Source organism: Gouania willdenowi, chromosome 5, assembly GCF_900634775.1.
Source record: "Gouania willdenowi chromosome 5, fGouWil2.1, whole genome shotgun sequence".
Lineage (NCBI taxonomy): Eukaryota > Metazoa > Chordata > Actinopteri > Blenniiformes > Gobiesocidae > Gouania > Gouania willdenowi.
This window is the reverse complement of record NC_041048.1, coordinates 2,855,797-2,877,008: the sequence shown is the minus strand read 5'-3', so window position 1 is coordinate 2,877,008 and position 21,212 is coordinate 2,855,797. Positions and strand designations below refer to the sequence as shown.

The following is a 21,212-nucleotide window of genomic DNA, read 5'->3' as shown; positions in this document are numbered from 1 at the left end:
CTACTTGGTGATAAAATGACTGATTTGTGAAAAGAAAAGGGAAGTAAAGATAAGCCTGAACTCAGTTAAAAAGGTAATTAAAACCATTATTATTATTATTATTATTATTATTTAATAAAAACGATTCCCCAGAATAGATGAAAAAAACATTAAGTTCATGCACAAACACTTCTTTTAAATGGTGTAGGTGTAAGAAATATAGGAGAAGTAATTACATTTCTATTATTAGTTTTAGAAGCAGAGATTGTTGTTGACAGTTGTTGTTGGAAATCACATTTTCCAATTTCCAGGTATCCATTACAAAAGCACCAGTCTGTCCTTGCTCTAAAATAAGAACAATAAGATAATAAAACTGCACTTTTCATACTTTTTTTTTTTTAAACAATGAAATTTAACTGATGAAATTTCAGGCTTGAAGCTAAAAATAGTTGAAAATGCAGCCATTGGTTTCAGTTTGTGAGACCCCCCCTCCCAAAGTAAACATGAAATATTCAGAATACACAAAAGGACAACAAAACCCACATAATTACTTTAAAAACCTGAAATCACAACAAATGACACCAAATTACCCAAAAAAACACACAGTCGTTCACATGATAGAGAAAAAAATACAATAAGACAACAAAATTTCACAAAAATGACAACAAAAATACACAAGACAATAACAAAAATGCATAAAAACACTCAAAAACATCAACGAAACCCACATAAAATACTTCAAAAACCTAAAAAGGCAACAAAAGAAAAAAACAAACACCAAATTACTCAAAAAACCACACAAGACGATTGCGAAATAGAGAAAAATATACAATAAAAACCACAAAAGTCCACAAAAATGACTCCAAAAACAAAATGACAACAAAAATAATACACAATATTACTCCAACAACTCAATAAATCAAAGACAAGAAAATGTTATCACACTGGGGGCCACAAAAATGTGATTTTCTGATCTGAGGGCCACATTATCAACATTAATGTCCACATTTGGACTAATAACCAATCTGAGCATTATTAACACAAAGAATTACAAGTGGTGTTGTGTGTTATGAGTCGTATGTATTGTTGTTGTTTTGTCTAGTCTGACTCAATTTTGTGTGTTTTTCTGTTCTTTTTATGTAATATACTGTTTTTTTTTTTTTAAATGCATTTCTGTAGTTATCTTGGGTATTTTGGGGACAATTTTGTGTCGTTTTGTGTTTTTGGTGTCATTTTTGTGGAACTTTGCTGTAGATTTATGTTTTGAGAGTCATTTATGTGAACAGTTAGTCTTACTATCACTGCAGAACCTCCAGTTAACCAAAAATAAGAGGCTTTTTTTCGGAGTGAAAGGAAGTAGAATGCAGAACTCCAATCTGCAGTGCTGTGTTAAAGTAATTTGAACATATGAACATTTTTAAATCAAAGTTTTTTTTCTCTACTGCGTATGATTGAGAGGGAGATTTTTGGTCATGTTGATGATGTCATGTGTTTGTTGATGATTTGAATTGATTTTACTGATGATTTTAAATGTTCTTATTGATTTAAACAGTTGAATGTCCATGTAAAGCACATTGCGTTGCCTTGTGTATGAAATGCGCTATACAAATAAATTTTCCTTGCCTTGCCTTGAACTATAAAGGAAGCCCAACTCATCATTGTAGAATCCTTTTCTGACAACACAAATATGTGCATTGCTTTAGATAAAAGAATACAGGGATGACTGCAGACCTTAAGTTGCAAAAAGAATAGTTATTAATATTAATATAGGTCACTGGAAAAAAAACTAAAAACTCACAATATAATAAAACATTGGACAACAAAAAAAAAAAAAAAGGTGATATTTAGAACATCAGCTCCTCAAAGCGTTTGGTTGTCATGGTGACCTTTGAAGGCACACGGATCCAAAGCACAAAGCAGCCATGTTTTCATGACCTCCAGTATATCCAGTATATTGGATCACTACGCCTTCCTCTCGGTTGCCAGATTTGTAATGGTTTTGTGAAGAAGAAGAAGAAATAAAACATCACAGTTTGTCCATTTGGGAGCCGTCACCCAAAGGTGCAAACGTACAATTTTAGTGATTTTACACCTGACGATGCAGTGACTGCCAGAGTTGGTTTAGGACGGTCAGTTTATGAGCCATAAAAAGGACAAAAGCAGAGAAAAGGTTCTGATATAATATAACATTTCTGTTCCTCCACAACCAAACCATCTGCTACAGTGGATAATACAGTATTTATACGATTAATGCAAAAAAGATTGTTCCAAAAACACACAAAATACACAAAACAAATATGCAAAAACACTCCAAAAACACAAAATGACGAGCTGCATAGTACACAAACATTACGACAGCAGAATATACAAAATAACAGACAAATATACACAACAGCAATATCACAATATGACAAGAAAAACACACAAAATGATTGAAGAATACATTAAACAATAGAGTAAAATATGCAAATTGATCATTGACAAAACATACACAAAATGAGAGAATAATACAAAAAATAATAAAAATACACAAAATGAGAGAATAATATACCTAATGACAGAGGATACAAAGAAAAAGACTCCAAAAACACAGACAAGCTCCACAAAAAACACATATTACGGCAGCAGAAATACACAAAATAACAGACCATAACGACAATAAAAATACTCAGAAATGAGCCCAAATCCCAATATAACAATAAAAACACACAAAAAGAGTGAAAAATGCAAAAAACAACACAATACAAATACACAAAACAACAAACATACACCAAAAACACACAAAACAATAACAAAAGACAGAGAAATATACATAACGACAACAAAAATACTCCTAAATAACTCAAAACACACATTTTTGTGGCACCTGATGACTTCAAACATATGATTTGCAATAAAGTATTTTTCAGCAAATGGTAAAAAAGTGAATGATTGAAAAATGTGATTGCTTTAACACTAACTTCTACACATTATTATTCATAATAATGCATTCTGTATTTGTGTTTGTGTGCGTTGGAGTGCATGATTCCCAGAATCAGTGTCAATATTCAGATAAATCATTTATGGCCATGTTTATTCACACACGCACACACACAAGAGACGCACACAGTCATGAAAAAAACAACAAAAAATCGACATTTCACTCCATGTGAAACACATTAAAGGCCTGAAGAGAAAGACTTTTATCCTGATATTCAGTTTTGTCCCCTCTGCCCCTCACAGTCCTAAACTTTGACACTGAATATTGATGATGCCCCCCACCCCCACCCCCCCTTTCTGTCTGTTTATCTCTTCATTGTAATGAGATCACTGTGGTCCCTTTTTATTTCTAATGAGATCACTGAATAACAAGGAGGCCATAAAATATAATTATGCCTGTATTGATTAATTTATAAATGTTATTATATCTGGAAAAATTAAAACTGTATTGAGTCGTTGCTGAGGATTATTATTATTACAACAGCAGGCAATTATTTTCATATAAATCTTTGGAGTTGATGTAATTCTTGCTTAAAAAGTCTAGATTTGTACAACAACACATTGTTTAAAGGTATTAAAAGCAGGTTTTAAACAGTTGGAATTAAAAAGTTTTACCTGAAAAAAATATTCTTATAAAGATTGGATGATTTTTATTAATTTCATTATAATCCTTGGGGTCAATTTGACTCCATTCAATGTTTATCATTCAAAATATAATAGCAGTTTTTTCATCATTTTGTCTGTCTTTGGAGCCGTGTTGTGTATCTTTTTAGTCTTTTTGTGTATTTTTGTGTGATATTTTGTAGTCGTACATGTTTGTGGGGGAATATTGAATATTTTTGTTGCAGTTTTGTGCATTTTTTTGTGTTTAATATATACTTTTTCTTAACCCTTGTATAATTTTATTATTATAAAATTGCATTGATTATGTTGTGGGTCAGCTCAAAACAGTAAAAAAAAAAAAAAAAATGGTTAAACAAATAACTTCATTTTAGATTATTTACAGTTAGAAAATAGACATACAGTCAGTGACGTTCCGTCAGGGTAGGCAAGGTCGGCAGTGCCTACCTATGGGTGAATTGATATTTTGATTATTACATTTTTTTTTTTTTTAAATTATAAATTATTTATTTTTCCATTTCCAATAGCCTACAGTACCTATAAGTTTGAAAGTGTCTGCATTTTGTGCGTTTCATAGCCCAAATGACTAAACAGCGCTGTTTCCTGGAACAGCTGCAGTCTTTTTTTTTTTTTTTTCGCTCCGCTGTAAGGCAGAGGGAGGCCACGCCCCCTCCCAAAGGCACGTCGCTCTTCTGTCTCCGTTCTCATTGCGGGATTTTACGTGTTTGCGCATGCGCAGTCAGGTCCCCAATGTGACCTCAATTTACGCGTAAAGGCAGCGTAGAGAGCTGCCATTGTACGTAACTGCGCTATGCTAAATGCTATACGTAAGTTCACAGTACATTAGTGAATAGATGACACGTGACTGCTGCTGCTACGTTCTGTAGCTAGTGGGCGGGATAACACTACAGTCAGGATGACAGTGATAGAGATGATAGAGAAACTTTGTTTTGAGGAAAAACGACAGCTTTTAAAAGTTGGAGACCAACACCTGAGTTACCAGAGCTTCAGCTAAGGTAAGGTCAGAACATGTTTCATACTTTTCACAGTGAATGGAACAAAAGGAAGGGTTGACTTTGTGGATGATCCTCACTGAGGATATTCTAAGTTGTCATTTTCTCCGTGTTTCTGTGTTTCAAACACAAACAATGGAAGCGCTGTCGTGTCATGAGATATATGTTGTTGGGAGAGTATGGAGTCTATATTTAATAATTATTTATGTTTCTTTAATGGTGTTTAAGATGTTGATTTTGTGAGACGGATAAATACTTGTTCATATGGATCTTATTGGGTTTTTTCTTTCTTATTATGAATTTTATATTTTGATAAGCGCATTGAGATAACTTTGTTGGAAATTGCTTTGTACAAATAAAATTGATTTGAATTGAATTAACACTTGACAGCAGAAACATATAAAATTGTCATTGGTGGTCTCGATTTGCAACGTGCCTACCCAACCCTAGTGGTGGCGGCACGTTACTGCATACAGTATATTACTTTTTGAATTTAAAACGCATGTCTAAGAACTATTTAAAGTTTTCCCCCCTTCACAAACACATTTTATTTTTTTTAATATAACCGGCTTAATTTTTCCAGCCTCATAATCATGTATGGTTCAATAAAAACACATATTTATCAATTTTCCTTGGTATAATAACATCCTATTTCCCTCACTGATGTGTATTTACACATTTTGTGCATAATTTTGATGTACAAATGGCTAAAATTGCTACTACGTAAAATAAAAGAAGCAGTTTTAAAGTCTAAAGTGACGTTGATGCTTTCATTAGACGACAGCAGCAACAATGAGGCTGAAAAAGAATAAGGGGAAACTAAGAGAGACCGCAAATAAAGTAATGACATTCATTTGGAATGCTTCAAAACAAATTAATATGGTTGTGTGTCAAAGCATATGTCTAATTAAAAAGTGTCTTCATCCTGTGTGTGTGTGTGTGTGTGTGTGTGTGTGTGTGTGTGTGTGTGTGTGTAGCGCTGGAGGCTAACTCTGATGCCTAACGCAGTGAAAAATATGTCTTTGCTGGGCCATGAATTAATTGAGTTACTGTGACTTAATCATGTTGAGCGTTCTCTTCATTTGGCCCAGACTTCATATCCATGAGACCTCTCACTGTCACACTCTAGACTACGGAAGAGGATTAGGGACAATTTTGATAAAGAAAATAATTTGGGCCAAATCAAGAATAAAGTCGAAATGTCAAGAATAAAGTTGAAAAGACGAGATTAAAGTCGACATTTCAAAAATGAACTCAAAATACAATATCGTGATGAAATTTAAATCTACGGAAGCAGATTAGGGCCAATTTTGATGGAGAAACTAATTTGGGCCAAATCAAGAATAAAGTTGAAATGTCAAGATTAAAGTCGAAAAGATGAGATTAAAGTCAGAAGTCGCGATTAAAGGTGACATTTCAAAAATATTCTCAAAAAACAATATCGTGATGAAATGGACAAGAATTAGGGTCAATTTTAATGGAGAAAATTATTTTGAGGAAATCAAGAATAAAATTGAAATGTCGAGTTTAAAGTAAAAAACACAAGATTTAAAGTTAAAATTTCCAAAATAAACTCACGTTTGTTGTCATATGGTGAATTGGCCCTCGGCAACTTCCGTAGTTTTGATTTTATTAGCAAACCTTCGACTTTTATCACAATATTGTATTTTCAGTACATTTTAGACATTTTGACTTGAATCTCGTTTTTCGACATGACTCTCGACATTATGTTTCAACTTTATTTTCAAAATTTAAACTTTAATCTCAACATTCCGACTTTAATCAAAAATATTTTCTCCATCAAAAATTGTCCCTAATCTTCTTCCGTAGTCTAGAGTGTGAAAGTGGGAGGTTTCATGGATATGAAGTCTGGGCGTCTCAGTGGATTTTGGAATGTAGTTTTATTTTTGACGTTTCTGGCTATATGCAGATTAGTTGCCATGGTGCGTCAAAGCTGAGTTTTCAGCCTCATTTAATGAGAATAAAGACTTGCTTCTTTTTTTCCCTTTGATTTTCCATGATTGCTGAAAACAGACGGGAAAAAAACCCACAATTCACAGCTAGAAATGTAAAAATCATTATTTTTCATCTATCTTTTCCTGTGTCTCTCATAACAAACGTTCTTTGCCTCTTGATGACGACGTTTTATCCACATTATGTAAATTTCCGTGTTCAACAGTGGAATCTACTTTCATTGGTTGATTCTGTGATTCCGTTAACGCATTAATCATAGGGCCCTACTGATGGTGGGTTCTTCACTTACCGCTACTCCATCAAGTTTCATCTACCCATAGATTTTCATCATGATTTTTTTGAAGAAATGTGGGTGTCCATATACATTTGGACCTACTATATGGTTTTTAATGGGGATAGACATTTCTTCCAAGCCTTTAAAGTGGTTCCATGATCAGGATCATTGATCTAGATAACTACCAATATCTGATAAAGAAGAGATTTGGTTCTCGACTCTTATCTTGTTGTGTTGCATTGGGTAAAGTATTCTTGTCGCTTGAATAAAACGTGTATTTTGTCGTCTTCCTCAAAGGTGGCTGTACATTTGAGGAGTCCTACAGCAGCTGTGGATACAGCGTCTCTCTGGGAACCAATGGATTCACCTGGGAACAGGTCAATTCCTGGGAAAAACCCACCATGGATCCTGCCTTACCTACAGGTACGTCTGCATTTCATTTCTCTGTAGCCCTTAGTACTACACCATCATCCATCCATCCATCCATCCATCCATCCATCCATCCATCCATCCATCCATCCATCCATCCATCCATCCATGCTCCAAACCTAACTCCTAAAAACAACTGCAGTAATAGATATGCAAGTATTGCGTATTGAAGGTGAATTATTCTTTGTATAGTTAATTCTTTTAAAAGGTACTCTCCTTTTCTTTGGCATATAACAATTATGACTAAGGTATGAATTTGTGTATTAGATGTTTTTTTTTTTTTTTTTTATCGCAGCAAGTTTAAATGACATTAAAACAACTTATAAAGTTAAAATATCATAAAAATGATCATATCTCAACAGGTCAAATAGATAAATTGTTTAAATCACTATTGGAGTGTTCAGAAATCTTTTGTTTAATTTTCTACTTTCAGAAATCTTTTGGATCAATGTGTATATTTACTAAATATAATAAAGAAACATTTCAGGTTTTTGCATTTTCATGCCAATTATGACACAATTTTAACACTTTTATCTTTTTTCATTTTCTACATTCAGAAATCTTTTGGATCAATGTGTTTATTGTGTTTATTTACTAAATATAATGAAAACAAAAACAAAGACCACAATAAATGGCATCAGAATGAGCAAAAATACAATGTTCTTTTACTATTGCAGTCATCAGGGGTTTAAAACTTCTTAGTAAATTAAAAAACAAACCTATTATGTCATTTATAAATAATGTAAAATAGAATTTAATGCCATTTTCTTCCTTAAATCAAAGTTTTTTTTTTTTTTCCTACATCTGCTTGTGACTGCCCACATTTGGTGATCTTTGATTTAGACATACTTTCAAAGTTTTAGAATAAAACTTCAACATTTCCTTCTGACTAAGTATGAAAATGTTGCTAAGTTGAGTCGTTTGATTTGAGGCAGAATAAATAGACAGTTACACGTGACCCCAGTGGAGTTCCTCTCAACGCTTGTCAAACACCAAATGGCGATCAGGCAGCCTGTCTATCTTTCTCATTCTCTCACACAGCTTTGCCCTTTTGTTCTTATACTCTCTCGCCCACTTTCTTACTGTCAAACACACACACACACACACACACACACACACACACACACACAGAAAACATGCGCTTCTTTTCACACTTTGCATTTTCTTCTTCTTTCTTACGTCTCGAGTCACAACTTTTCCAGTTTACTTTGTTGAATGACATTTGTTTTTGCTAGAATGGAAAATCATTTGCATGTATGCAAATGATTTTCAAAAAGGATAATGTGTTTTTTCCAGCTGCAACAACTCTCTGTAAATAATTAATTATTAAAACCTTAATGGCATTTTTTATCAGAAATACATAAAGTTACTGTATATATTCTTCTTTTCAGTTTGTGCTTAAACTTTATCATATTAACAGATATATGAAGAAATCTGGTTTAATGTATTTATTTAAAACAACAATTACAAAAATTTTATTTAAAGAAAAACATTTTTTACTACAAAATAATTGTTCCAAGTAAAAGATTAACCAGAATTCTTCAAATTATTGTTTTTAATTAGCATAGCATAGCATAGCATAGCATAGCATAGCATTCAAATTATCCTAGCATTAACATAACATAGCCTAGCATTAACATAACATAGCCTAGCATTAGCATTAACCTAACATTGGCATTAGCTTAGCATTAACTTAGCAATAACCTTGCATTAGCATAACATTAGCTAATATTAGTATTCGCCCAGCATTATCATTAGCCTAGCATTAACATAGCATTAGCCTAACATTAATATTAGCTAGCTCTAGCATTAACTTAGCATTGACATAAATTAAACATTAGCCTATCATTAGCCTAACATTAGTATTAGCTTATCATTAGTCTAGTACTAACAATAATTTAGCCTTGCGTTAGCCTACCATTAGCATGAGCATAGCATTAACATCATATTAGCATTAATTAAGGATTAGCAATAACCTAGCACTAACCTTGCATTTACTTTACTACCTTATTGTATTTGTACTTTTACGTAGTTATTTTTCCAGGTACTTTATAAACCTCTGCCACACACACACAGTGGAAACTTACACATTGACTTTAATGGAAACGCATCAGCTGTTGCTGTTACGCAGCAGTTACGCATCCAGTAGAAATTAGAGTAAAACACATTTTTGACTCTTAAAGCATAGATTGAGTTATTTATTGTTGCTACTTTAATTCCATATTGCACTACAGGGAGAGTTACAGAGAATCTAACAGTTATATATTATATAACCATATCCAAACCCAAGCTGTCATTCTTCATGTCTCTATATCTGCCTATAATAATAACCACTCCTCCTCCTCCTCCTCATACATAACACTATCTCTGTCTGTGGCTGCCATACATCATGATGATCATCATCTGTCCCTCTTTTCCTTTTCCCATCGTTGTCTCTGACACATCAGACGTGTTAGCCTCAACCTCCACTAGCTACATGATCTAGTCCTGAGATAAGATACGACCCGGCGAGCACCAACACCCCGTCACATCGTCCCCAGTATACTGTATACGTCTCATGTCAGTCATTTGTCTCTCCAGTCGTTAAAGGCGGTGTTTAAAGGGGTGGTACCATCATGGCCTTTAAGTCCTCATCATAACGGACGGATGTACTTATCAATCATGTGCTCACGGTCCTGACATGGAGGGATCGGAAAAGTCTTTTTCTCTTTTTCTCTCTGGATGTTTCTCAATCATTTTCTTAATCATTTGCTTCATTTTTGCACAAACGCAAACTATACACACTAAAGTTTGTTCTTCTCAGTTTGTGCTTAAATTTTAACATACGTATTATAAAGAAGTTTGTTCATATTCATTTATTTAAAACAATAATTTAAAAAAGTTGTATTTAAAGGCAAAAAAGTGTATTACAAAATAATAGTTCCAGCTGAAAGATTGAGGGAAATTCTTAAAATTATTGTTTTTGATTTAATTAAAAGCATTAGCCTAATATTTGCATTAGTTGGCGTTAGCATTTACCTAGCATACGCATTAGCCTAACATTAGCTTGACATTGGTGTTAGTTTAGAATTAGCCTAGCATTAGCTAGCATTAACAGGAACATTAGCTACAGTTATCTTTAGTCTAGCATTATCCCTAATATAGCATTAGCCTACTATTAGCTTAGCATTAGCAAAACTTTAATTAGCATTACCCTAGAATTAACATTAGCTAGCATTGGCATTAGCATTCGCCTAGTGTTAGCATGGCATTGATATTAGCTTAGAATTAACCTAACATTACCCTAGCATTAAGTAGCATTAGCTAGCATTAACAGTAACATTAGCTACAGTTAGCTTAGCCTAGCATTATCTTTAGTATAGCATTAGCTTAGCATTAGCAAAACTTTAATTAGCATTACCCTAGCATTGACATTAGCTTGTGTTGGTTAGCATTAGCATTAACCTAGCATTCAAATTAGCATAGCATTAGCTAGCAATAGTATTCACATGGCATAAGCAAAACATTAGCATAGCATTACCCTAACATTAGCATTAACTAAGCATTAACCTACTATTAGCATTAACTTAACCTTGCATTAGCCTAACATTATTCCAGTTTATCATTAACATTATATTAGCGATAGCTAAGGATTAGCATTAGCTTAGCATTAACCTAGCCAACAAACCCTCTGTGAAATAATACAAAAGATATAATTAATAGGATAAATGAACAAATGTGTACTTATTTGTACTAAATGTGCTTAGTTTTCCTCAGTGAACGACACAGTTATCATTTTGTTCTTCATCTGAACCTGTTTCAGTGATGGTGTGGTTGAGAGAGCCGTCATAAAGTGAACGTATTGATTGGTCCTTTTCATTGTCATATAGTTGATAGTCTTAACGCTTTGCAGATTCCACTGCAATAAAATCACTTCTGTAATTTCTTCTGTGTATTGACGTGTTAATGATATAATTCAGACTTATGTCATAGTGGAGCTAAGCTTTATTATGAACACTTGTGCACACACTGAATAAAATGCATTAACTCACAGTATCCACAGTATAAATATTTAACCATTAATTCAGTGTTTAGAAACCATTTTAGAACATTTTACACACTGACACGAGCTCTCATATTCATATCTGATTCATACATAAACAAATACAGTGTCTTACTCAACACCTCACTATCCAAAACCAGGATGAGACCAAAACCTTGGGAGTCAAGACCATAAAAACCAATTTACAGTAAAAACCATGACGAGGTTGAATAGTTAAAAACATTGTCTTTTAAACACATTGGGTTGGGGTCAATTACATTTTAAAATTACAATTTCGTCTTCAAATATCCATGTTCATGTTGGGAAAAGTTGACATGAAACGTATTTTAATATTTAACTACATATGTGTAAACCCTAGAACTGTAACATGGTTCCATAGGTTTGTGTTTATTTGAATTGTAATTGACATGTTTTAATAGAAATCCCATGCCAATTACAAAGTCAATTATCTGAACTTAATTCAAATTCAATTGCTATTGCTTGGCAAATGCTAATGCTAGACTAATGCTAATGCAACGTTAGTGCTATTTCTAAAACTAGGTTAAGTCTATTACTAGGTTAATGCTAATGTTAGGCTAATGCTAGATTAGTGGTGTGGTAATGTTAGTGGTAATGCTAGGCTAATGTTAACGCTAGGCTAATGCTAGCGCCATCACATTTTAAATGCAATATTTCACCGGTTTTTCCACCAATTTGCACCAAATTTGTTCAAATTGACCCTAATCCCCAACATTGGGTTAGCGACCCCGGCAACTTCTTTGGACCCTGTGACGCCACTTGTGGCTTTTATAAATTATAGACCACATGTGTCAAACTCAAGGCCAGGGGCCAAAGCTGGCCGTTTAGACCATCCAATTCGGCCTGCAGGAGAAAGTGAAAAAATAAATAAAAATAATTCAGTTGTAGATAGGCCTGGGCCGATAACAGGTTTTGCTGGACGATACATTGTCCCACAAATTATTGCAGATAAACGATATTATTCTCGACATTTTTTTTTAGACCAAATTAACCACTAATGTAATGATAACATATCATAATAATGCAAGTACACCCTTTCAAATGCAATGAACTTGTATTTCTCAATTAAAATTAAATGGACTCACACAAATAAACCAAACAGAATGGACTGAATAGTTTCTAGTTTCTACGTTCATTCTGCTATGGAACAAACATGCAGGTGTTGAGGGTGAACCCACTTATCATGGAGGCTAAAGACGAGGAAAACAAAATACTTAGACGTAGCTTGGTTGCTAGCCCCGCTCGGAATCCCCACTTCTGCTTCTGATCACACCACTTACAGTCCTCCGCTGGCGGACATCGCGGATAAGAGGCTCCGCTGCTCCACAGGCCTCTGGGTGTAGCCGGCGTAGCAACCAAGTAAGTCCAGAGTTGCCGCATCTACCGGACTATGTTTGATTTACCTAAATCTAGGACTGCCTGGCGGAGGTATATTATTTTAGAATAATTACGCTGCAGGTTCACTGAGAAATTATTAGAACTGACTGAGTTATCTGCTGTTTAATATCTGTTGTTAACGCTAACCTCTGCAGCCGCAGCCGACAGGCGCGCCGCCAGATACGCATGAATATGGCAAAATACAGAGGCCGGAAAACTTACCGAGTTCATTTTCATTTACTGTCTGCTTAATTGATTTATCAAATATTGACCCAGGCCTAGTTGTAGATATCTTAGACCTTCAAAATACACTAATTCAATGAAACTCTACAATATTTGGTGGATCGGAATTTTCCCATGCTTTTATCACGACTGCAGTCATTTTAAATATCAAATTGTTCAAAGGACTCAATTTTCCTGAAATTAAATAAAAAATAATCAATAAAATGTAAAAGAAAAAACCTGGCTGGGACTGATCTAGTATCTGTCACTCATTGCTTGGATATTGTCGGTGCCTTTCATACTTTACGTATCATTTATACACCAAAGTGCAGATTTGGCCCACGTCAGATCAAACTACTTTTTGTTTGGCCCCTGAACTAAAATGCGACCCCTGTCCTAGACCTTTAGAATGTGGTCAGGAGACCAAGACCGGTCTCAGATACTCCAACACAAACTTGTCGATATATCCAGTATTGATCTAAAGAATCACATTCTTCTTCAAACAGACGTGAGACATAAACATCATGTTGACGACATTGGGCGTCCACATTAACACACGTCGCCTGATTTGAACAAAACAATAAAGTCAATGAAGTCACAGCTGTGAGTCTCTTTTCCTTTAACTTTATGGAGCCTGTAAAACTGAGAAAGTGTGACTCTACTGGTGCCCACCCTCCCTGTTACCTTCAAACCTCAGGCTGAACGAGACAAACTCCGACAAGCTGCAAACATCAAAGCCAGTAAATGTTTTCAGCACCCTTCAACACGGCTGCAGCCTGAGACGTGAATAATGATCTGAGAGAGCGAGCGATGCTGCTGTTAAAGTGATGTAAAGCTTTAATGATGAGGAGACGGATGGAAACAACGCAACGGGAGGGAGGGAGGGAGAGTTTAGAGGGTGATGGAGCGCAGGAAATCACTGTCTGTGTGTGTGTGTGTGTGTGTGTGTGTGTAATCTACTCACAGCAAAGTGAGCCTCTGTGTGTCTGATTGGGATTTGACACACTGGGAAAAGTGCTTCACAAAGACAAAGTAATAGACGTCGTTAAAATGCAGGAAAATAACGAGTGGTAGTGTTTTATTCCTTAGAAAAGGAAAGAAAAGAAACAAGAAAAATACAGAGTTGTCGTCGTTTAACAATTCTGTTATCCTCAGATATTACTAACACATTTTACCCATGGGGTCAATCTGACCCCAGGGATATTTGCCTCCAGAAAATGATTGAGCATGAAGCTGATACCAACCTACGACTACTGAAAAATCTCAAACAGCTTTTCACACCCTTAGGTGTATGTCGTAGTACAAAGCAGGGTCGGGGTCAATTATAATTGTAATTGCGTTATTGATAATTAGTTACAATTATTACTTAATTAGGGCCTGAGCACAACGGCGCGTAGGACCCTATTGTAATGCACCTCATTTTATTATTATTATTATTATTATTATTATTATTATTATTATTATTATTATTTTATTTTACGACCAAATGATAACATTTTTAAAAGTCTAAACACGTTAAAAAACTGATGAAAATTTGTACGCATATTAGGACTGGCGAAAATTTTGACATTTTGGGGTAATTGCACATGTGAATGGCAAAATGACTCAATAGCGCCCCCTTGAAAATTGTATCGGCCCCCAGCTTAGACTGATTACATCATCACTGGGGAAGAGTGATGATGTCATAATTGTACAGTGTACTGCAGAACTATTACTTCAGTACACTGAGGATTTCCCTGATCTGGGTAAATACTGTTATTTATTTCTATCACAAACATTGTTCTCACCAGTCATTTCTCACAGCATTGGGGGGGGGGCGTGTGGCGCGAGTGAGCGCGAAGCTTATGATAGTTATTATGGGTTGGCCCAAAAAATGAGTTATGGTTTAACCCAACCGTCATTCATAGTCATAGCGCCACCTATTGGTAAAAGGAAATCATAGACATTATATTTGCACAGAACACTGCAGGAAAGATTGTGATATAATCATCAACACTTTAACATTTCTGCCACACCCCGACATGCAACACACCTCAACGTGCGCCACTTTCACATGCGTGTGGTCCCGTTCATCGCTGCTATCAGCTTTAAATATAATTTTAATTGTAATTTAAAAAATATGTTGCTGTCGTAATCGGAATTAAATTGTAATTGAGTTTCGACAAATGACTGTAATTGTAATTACCATGAAAACTCTATAGAAATTGTTAATTATAATTTAACGCAAAACTGAAAAATCAAGTTACAGTTCTAGGTACAGTTCTACACACATGTAATTAACAATTATTAAAATATGTTTTATATCAAGCTTTCCCACATTTTACTATTAAAAATAAATAAATAAATACATACATACATCTAGGGGTTTGCTGACACAAAAGAGGCTCAAACGCCCACATCAAAAATATTAAAACCTATGTTTTTATTGATTAGGAAGCCTAACAATGTAACCAAGACAATAGGAAAGAAATGACAGTGAAAGAGCTGACAGACAGACAAGTTTTACACTGCCAAAACAGCTTGGGGTCAAATTGACCCCAGAGGAACACCAATGCATGCAATATGTGTTCAGCACATATTGCATTATAAAGTTTTTTTTGAATGATAAACGTTAAACGGGGTCAAATTGACCCCAATGATCCATAATAGGAGGGTTAATTGAGAAAAAAAAAAGCATGGACTAAGATGGATGGATGAAGATATAAAAAACATGTCATCCTTCATTTTAAATTGTTGTGCTTGTGTTAAAAAGGAAAGAGTGAGTGCAGACATTAGACGACTGACAAACAGGCCTTTGTTTGTTGTAGATTAGAAACAAAAGAAATGAGGAGCATTTAAATGAAGGAAAGGAAGTTGTTAAAGACGCAAAAGGAAATGCAACAAAGAGACACAATGACAAGCATTTCTCTCTCATGATCAGAATACAGATGTTAGTATAATGAATCCTCAAAACACATCAGGTGATCAAAGTAAATTTCCTGTAAAAAGTTGCCTGAATAAATTAAACCAAGTCCTAGTTGGTGATGCCCAGAAATATCTCCTCAGGACACATCAAAGTGATCAGCATACGGACGCCTCTGAGAAAGACTGACAGTTGGCAGTCGAAACATGTCAGGTGATCAAAGTAAATGTCAAAGTAAATTTCCTGAATAAATTAAACCGGGTCCCAGTTTGCCACGCCCAGAAAGAACACCTAAGGACCCATCAAAGTGATCAGCAGACGCCTCTGAGGAAAACTGACAGTTGGCGGTTGAAACACGTCAGGAGATCAAAGTACATTTCCTGAAATAAATTGCCTGAATAAATTAAACCAGTCCCCAGTTGGCCACGCCCAGAAAGAACTCCCAAGGACACATTAAAGTGATCAGCAATAGAAACAATAAAGTTAATGTTTACATGATAATTTATAAATATTCCTTCAAAGCGTGAAACTCAAATACTAACAAACGTCGGAACAAACAATTCCCACAGTGAGACGAGCAATCTTAATTTAAAAAGGCAAATAAGAATATCTGACAGCCTTTTATATTTCCCTCAAACTAAAATAATAGATTTAAAAAGTCAAAAAAATTTAGACTGACTCGCAATTTTTGTTGCTGTTTAGATCAGTGCTTCAAAGTGTGGGGCGGAAGTATGACATGTGGGGTGCACATCTCCTGCCAAGCTTCTCAAAAACCTTTCTTTAATGACAATAAATCTTTAACACTAAACACACAAAGAAAGTAACAATTAAAAGCCTATAAATGTAGCAGAAATTAAAAGAATTATTAGAATGCATTATACATGAGACTGGGAACAAAATATAATGTGGAACTAAAGTGTAAAAATAATGATTTACGTCAGCATGTGAAGTGGAGCGGAAAAACAGAACAAACTTTTTTAGTTTTCAGAAGCTTTTCGCCACAGATTGCAAACAATGTTTTATTTCCTATATTTTTGAATGCTGCACTTTTACATTTGTTATTCATTCAATTTAATTCAATTCAACTTTATTTGTTTAGCGCAATTTTACATCAAAGTCAATGCGCTTATCAAAATATATTGAGATGCGCTCATGCAGGAGGTGATTAGTTTAATTTAGCTTTTTATTTATTATGTTCTAAAAAAGTTTGAGAATCACTGGTTCAGCTACAGAATAATGCAGCCCCGTAGGAATGTGCGATATTTTATCATTTATGATTTATCGTCAAAAACATTCTCACCTGTAAGAATTTGTCATCCCTTGATATAAACGATAAATTCTCATGTCTGAAATTAGCGAGTGCCATGGGCAATTTGTCCCTCATTTTAGCCAAGAATGTCCCAAAAAAACGCGTTAAACGAGCCAAAACTGCCCTGTTTGTTGTCAACTTATTATTCTCTGGAGCAGAACGTTGTTTACGGAAGCTCTGACGTGCACCGCCACCCCCCCTTCATACACCGTCTGTCTGTGTGTGTGTGTGTGTGAGGTGATCGTCACAGCTACCTGAAGCTACCGTGCTGTGATACATCATGGACCACTACTGGGTTAAAACCAGACAACCATCAAACAAAGGGAACCAATCCTAGTTCCTCCATCAGATCCACCCAAAGTTCCACAAACACAGAGACAGAGCTGAACCTGTAGCAACGATTATGAACTGGAAACTCAACTAAAGCTAACTATGCTAAGCTAACCCACCGACACACTGACTGAGCTAACGCTAACGCTAACCACTCCATATAAGGAATAATAGACCAAATACAAACAACACGTCTTACTGTCATAAAACCACAGAGATTCACTGATTTGTTTATGGTCAGATTTAACACTTGTATGGAAGAATAAAAGCTAAACATGTCACACGTTGTGTGAAATTAATGTTAGCATAAATAATAATGTCACTATTCATTCATCCCAATTTGTGAAACACAAGATATTTTAAGTATATTACGTCAGCAGTAAAAACACTATTGAAGTTTTTATTTTTTTTAATAATTTTATTTCAAGTGAGGAAATAAATGAATTACATACAATAACACTAATAGAGTGACCCACATGCACAAATATATTCCATAAAATATCAGCTCATCAACTGTTTGAGTCGGCAGTTATTGTAGCCTTTGTGTCTAATGTTGATGTATTCACATTTATTTGTGTTTGTAAAGAACCTGTTTACACTAAGTTGTGATTTTTTTTATTTATTTTTTTTATTTATAGTTTTTATTTATCGTGATATTTTTATCGTTATCATGATAAATACTAGAAATTATCGGGATACATTGTTTTTGTCAATAACGCCCATACCTACAGCCGAGGCTTAGATACTGTATCTACTGGTAATGATTTGTACCAACTCAACACAACCAACCTGGAGCTGTGTTCAGTCCTTTCCTTCAAAATAACAGCGCGTGTATTGACGCATGAGACTAGTGTCACTCATAAATGATGACTATGTGCTCAGTTATCCGTCACTCTGTGCTAAAGCTGAGCTGATCTGTTAATTATGTCACCTAAAATAATCCATCCACGAGTCACAGGCAGATATTAAAGCATCTGCAGCAGCTGCTGCGTGGGAAGAAATGTGCCAGTCAATTGTAGCACACGCCACCCACGCAGTCAGTCAGGCAGAGGCGTCCAATCAGGTGCACGTGTGAAAACATCTGGGTGCTAAATGTGTCATCACATGTCATTTTTCCATCTGTGTGGGAATACAAGCTTCCACCAATCACAAATCTGTACGAAAGAGAAACTTATTTTTCTAAATTTGCACTAATCAAAGCTTAACCTCTTTACACGTTTATCCTAAAGTTTCCCTATTTTACAGAGTCTCAAAAAGCCTAAAATACTAAGTTGTGTATCTCTGATTTTTACCATTTTTATATAAAAAAGTCCGACAATTTTGTAACTTGATTATTTGCATTTCCCTGAAGAAAATGCAAGTGATGATGCAGGTGCTATCCTGCGTTGCATGCATTAGCTTAACATTAGCATTAGCATTAACATTAGATAGCTAGCACTAGCTAGCATTAGCATGAACTAGCATTAACATTCCCTAGCATTGTTAATAACCTAGCATTAGCCAAACATTAGCCTAGTGTTGAACATTTGCCTAGCATCAGCATTGACTTCGCATTAGCTTTAACATAGCATTAGCATTGACCAAGCATTAACATTAACCTAGCATTGGCACTAACCTAGCATTAGCATTCACCGAGCATCCGCACAAACTTAGCTTTAGCATTCACCTAGCTATAGCATTAGTTGAGCCATACCATTAGCCTAGCATTAGCATTCACATAGCATTGGCACTAACCTAGCATTAACCAAACGTTGCCATTAACCTAGCAATAGCATTCACCTAGCATTACCATTAACCTAGCAATAGCATTATCCTAGCATTACATTAACTTAGCAATAGCATTAACCTAGCATTAGCTTAACCTAGCAATAACTAACATTAGGAATACAGTTAATATTACAAATGAAAATGTATTTATTTCAAGCTTCATCAGAAACTATTTCATAATCTTTACTATTGATTAATCCAAAGAAAACTTCTTAAGAAGGAAGAATAAAAGCAAATGAGATTCATTCTCACCTTGGAGTGAATCAGATTATTCACCAACCTGCCATATTCCAGCATAATGTTTTCAATAGAAATCAATGTAATACTGCACTGTGACGCTTAGGGATTTATTAGGATTGACTTGGTCGGAGGCCAAAGCTGATAACGTTCCAAAGGTATAAATGATTCACACGGCTGCCACAGCTGTGCAGTGCATCTCTTCTTCTTCTGTATTTATCTACAATTTGATTTCAGATTATTGTTCATTTATTTTTGTCATACTTAATCCACGTTTTTCTGTCCTTTGGTGCTTTTGTCTAAAGTTGAACGGTTTGATTAAATATATTCAGGTTTTCCTTTTTGCCCGCTTAAATGTTTTACATGTAAACAACATGACAAAAATCACAACATACAAATGTAAAGAAGAATAGATACACTAAATGACAACAAATACTGTATACTCAGACTGTCAAAGAATTACAAAACATCAAAAAAACTAATGAAAAAATGACTCCAAAAACAAACAAAATCTACACAAAATGTCTCCAAAAAACATACTTTTTAACCCAAAAAAAAATGCAAAAGGACAACAGAAAAACATAAAATAAGCAACAATAAGCATACACAAAAAACTTAAAAATGTACAAAACTTTAAATTAAAAGATAAATGTTTCCAAAATCTACACAAAATGTCTCCAAAAAACATACTTTTTAACCCAAAAAAATTATGCAAAACACAAAATTCTTCTTCTTCGTCTTCGTCTTCTTCTTCACTGTGTTTTCCCTTTTCTGCGTGTCTTTCTGTGAGTTTTCTCTCTCACGTGCAGGGCTTCTTTTTTTTTTTTTTTTTTTCCAGAGGCTGAAAACAAATCAACTGTAATCAGATTGCACTCTATAATTCAGTTGTGACACTTGTACACACGTCGTGCATGTGTGTGATTTACATGCACTATCTCGCCCTGTTTGGTCGGCCATCATTACCAGCCTTCTAAATAATAGAGTATCATCGACGCTATGAGATTGTGCACGTTGTGTGTTTGCCTAGTGGCTGCTGATTGGTGCCGCAGGTTAAATACAGCGTCTGCTTTTTCCCCACTCTCTACTGGTGATTTGAGGACCCTTGTCAGAGCCAACTTGATTGCGTTTGGGATTTGTGGGCAGGCACAAAGTAAAGAGCTGCTGTTGAAGAAATAACACGCGTTACAAAGGCAACAATGGCGCATTGACAGACGGACGAAGTGTAAACACTGACATGTTTTGAAGTGTTAACTGCAGAAAAAAGGCTACGAGCGCTTTTCTTCAGAGTTTTGTTCGACACTGACGTGGGAATAAGTCTCAGACGAAGTGTCAAAGTCATTGGTGGAGTTTGAGATTGTTTGTGGGGGGGAGAAAATATAAAATTAAATATATAAACGTCTCAGATTCATTGCATCCCTCACATTTAAAGCAATGCCATGTCTGATTGAAATCATTTATTCTATCAAAAATGGTCTCAAAATCTTCCCAAGACATTTAAAAATCCGATGAATCTCAGCATTCTTCACTATTTACATTATGAAGAAGAATTGCACAACAGAAGAAGAACCAACCTAAAATCTTAAAAGTTTGGGACTATTTCACCAAAATGTATACTACACATCTGAGGTCGGGCTAACATCTGTGACGCAACAAACAGGAGAACCTGAAACAAAAGATAACCCACGACCTCGCTACATGTAATCATAATTGATGTCTCAGGCTGTCAATCACGCTTGGAT

General features: G+C 35.0%; 1 protein-coding gene across 1 annotated transcript in view; it reads left to right on the top strand.

Moving 5' to 3' along the window:
• ptprt (protein tyrosine phosphatase receptor type T) overlaps positions 1-21,212 on the top strand; it is a 341,442-nt gene that overhangs the window by 50,995 nt on the left and 269,235 nt on the right. The window contains exon 2 of the mRNA XM_028445860.1: positions 7,138-7,263. Within this exon, the coding sequence (XP_028301661.1) occupies positions 7,138-7,263 (126 nt within the window). The remainder of the gene's footprint in view (positions 1-7,137; positions 7,264-21,212) is intronic.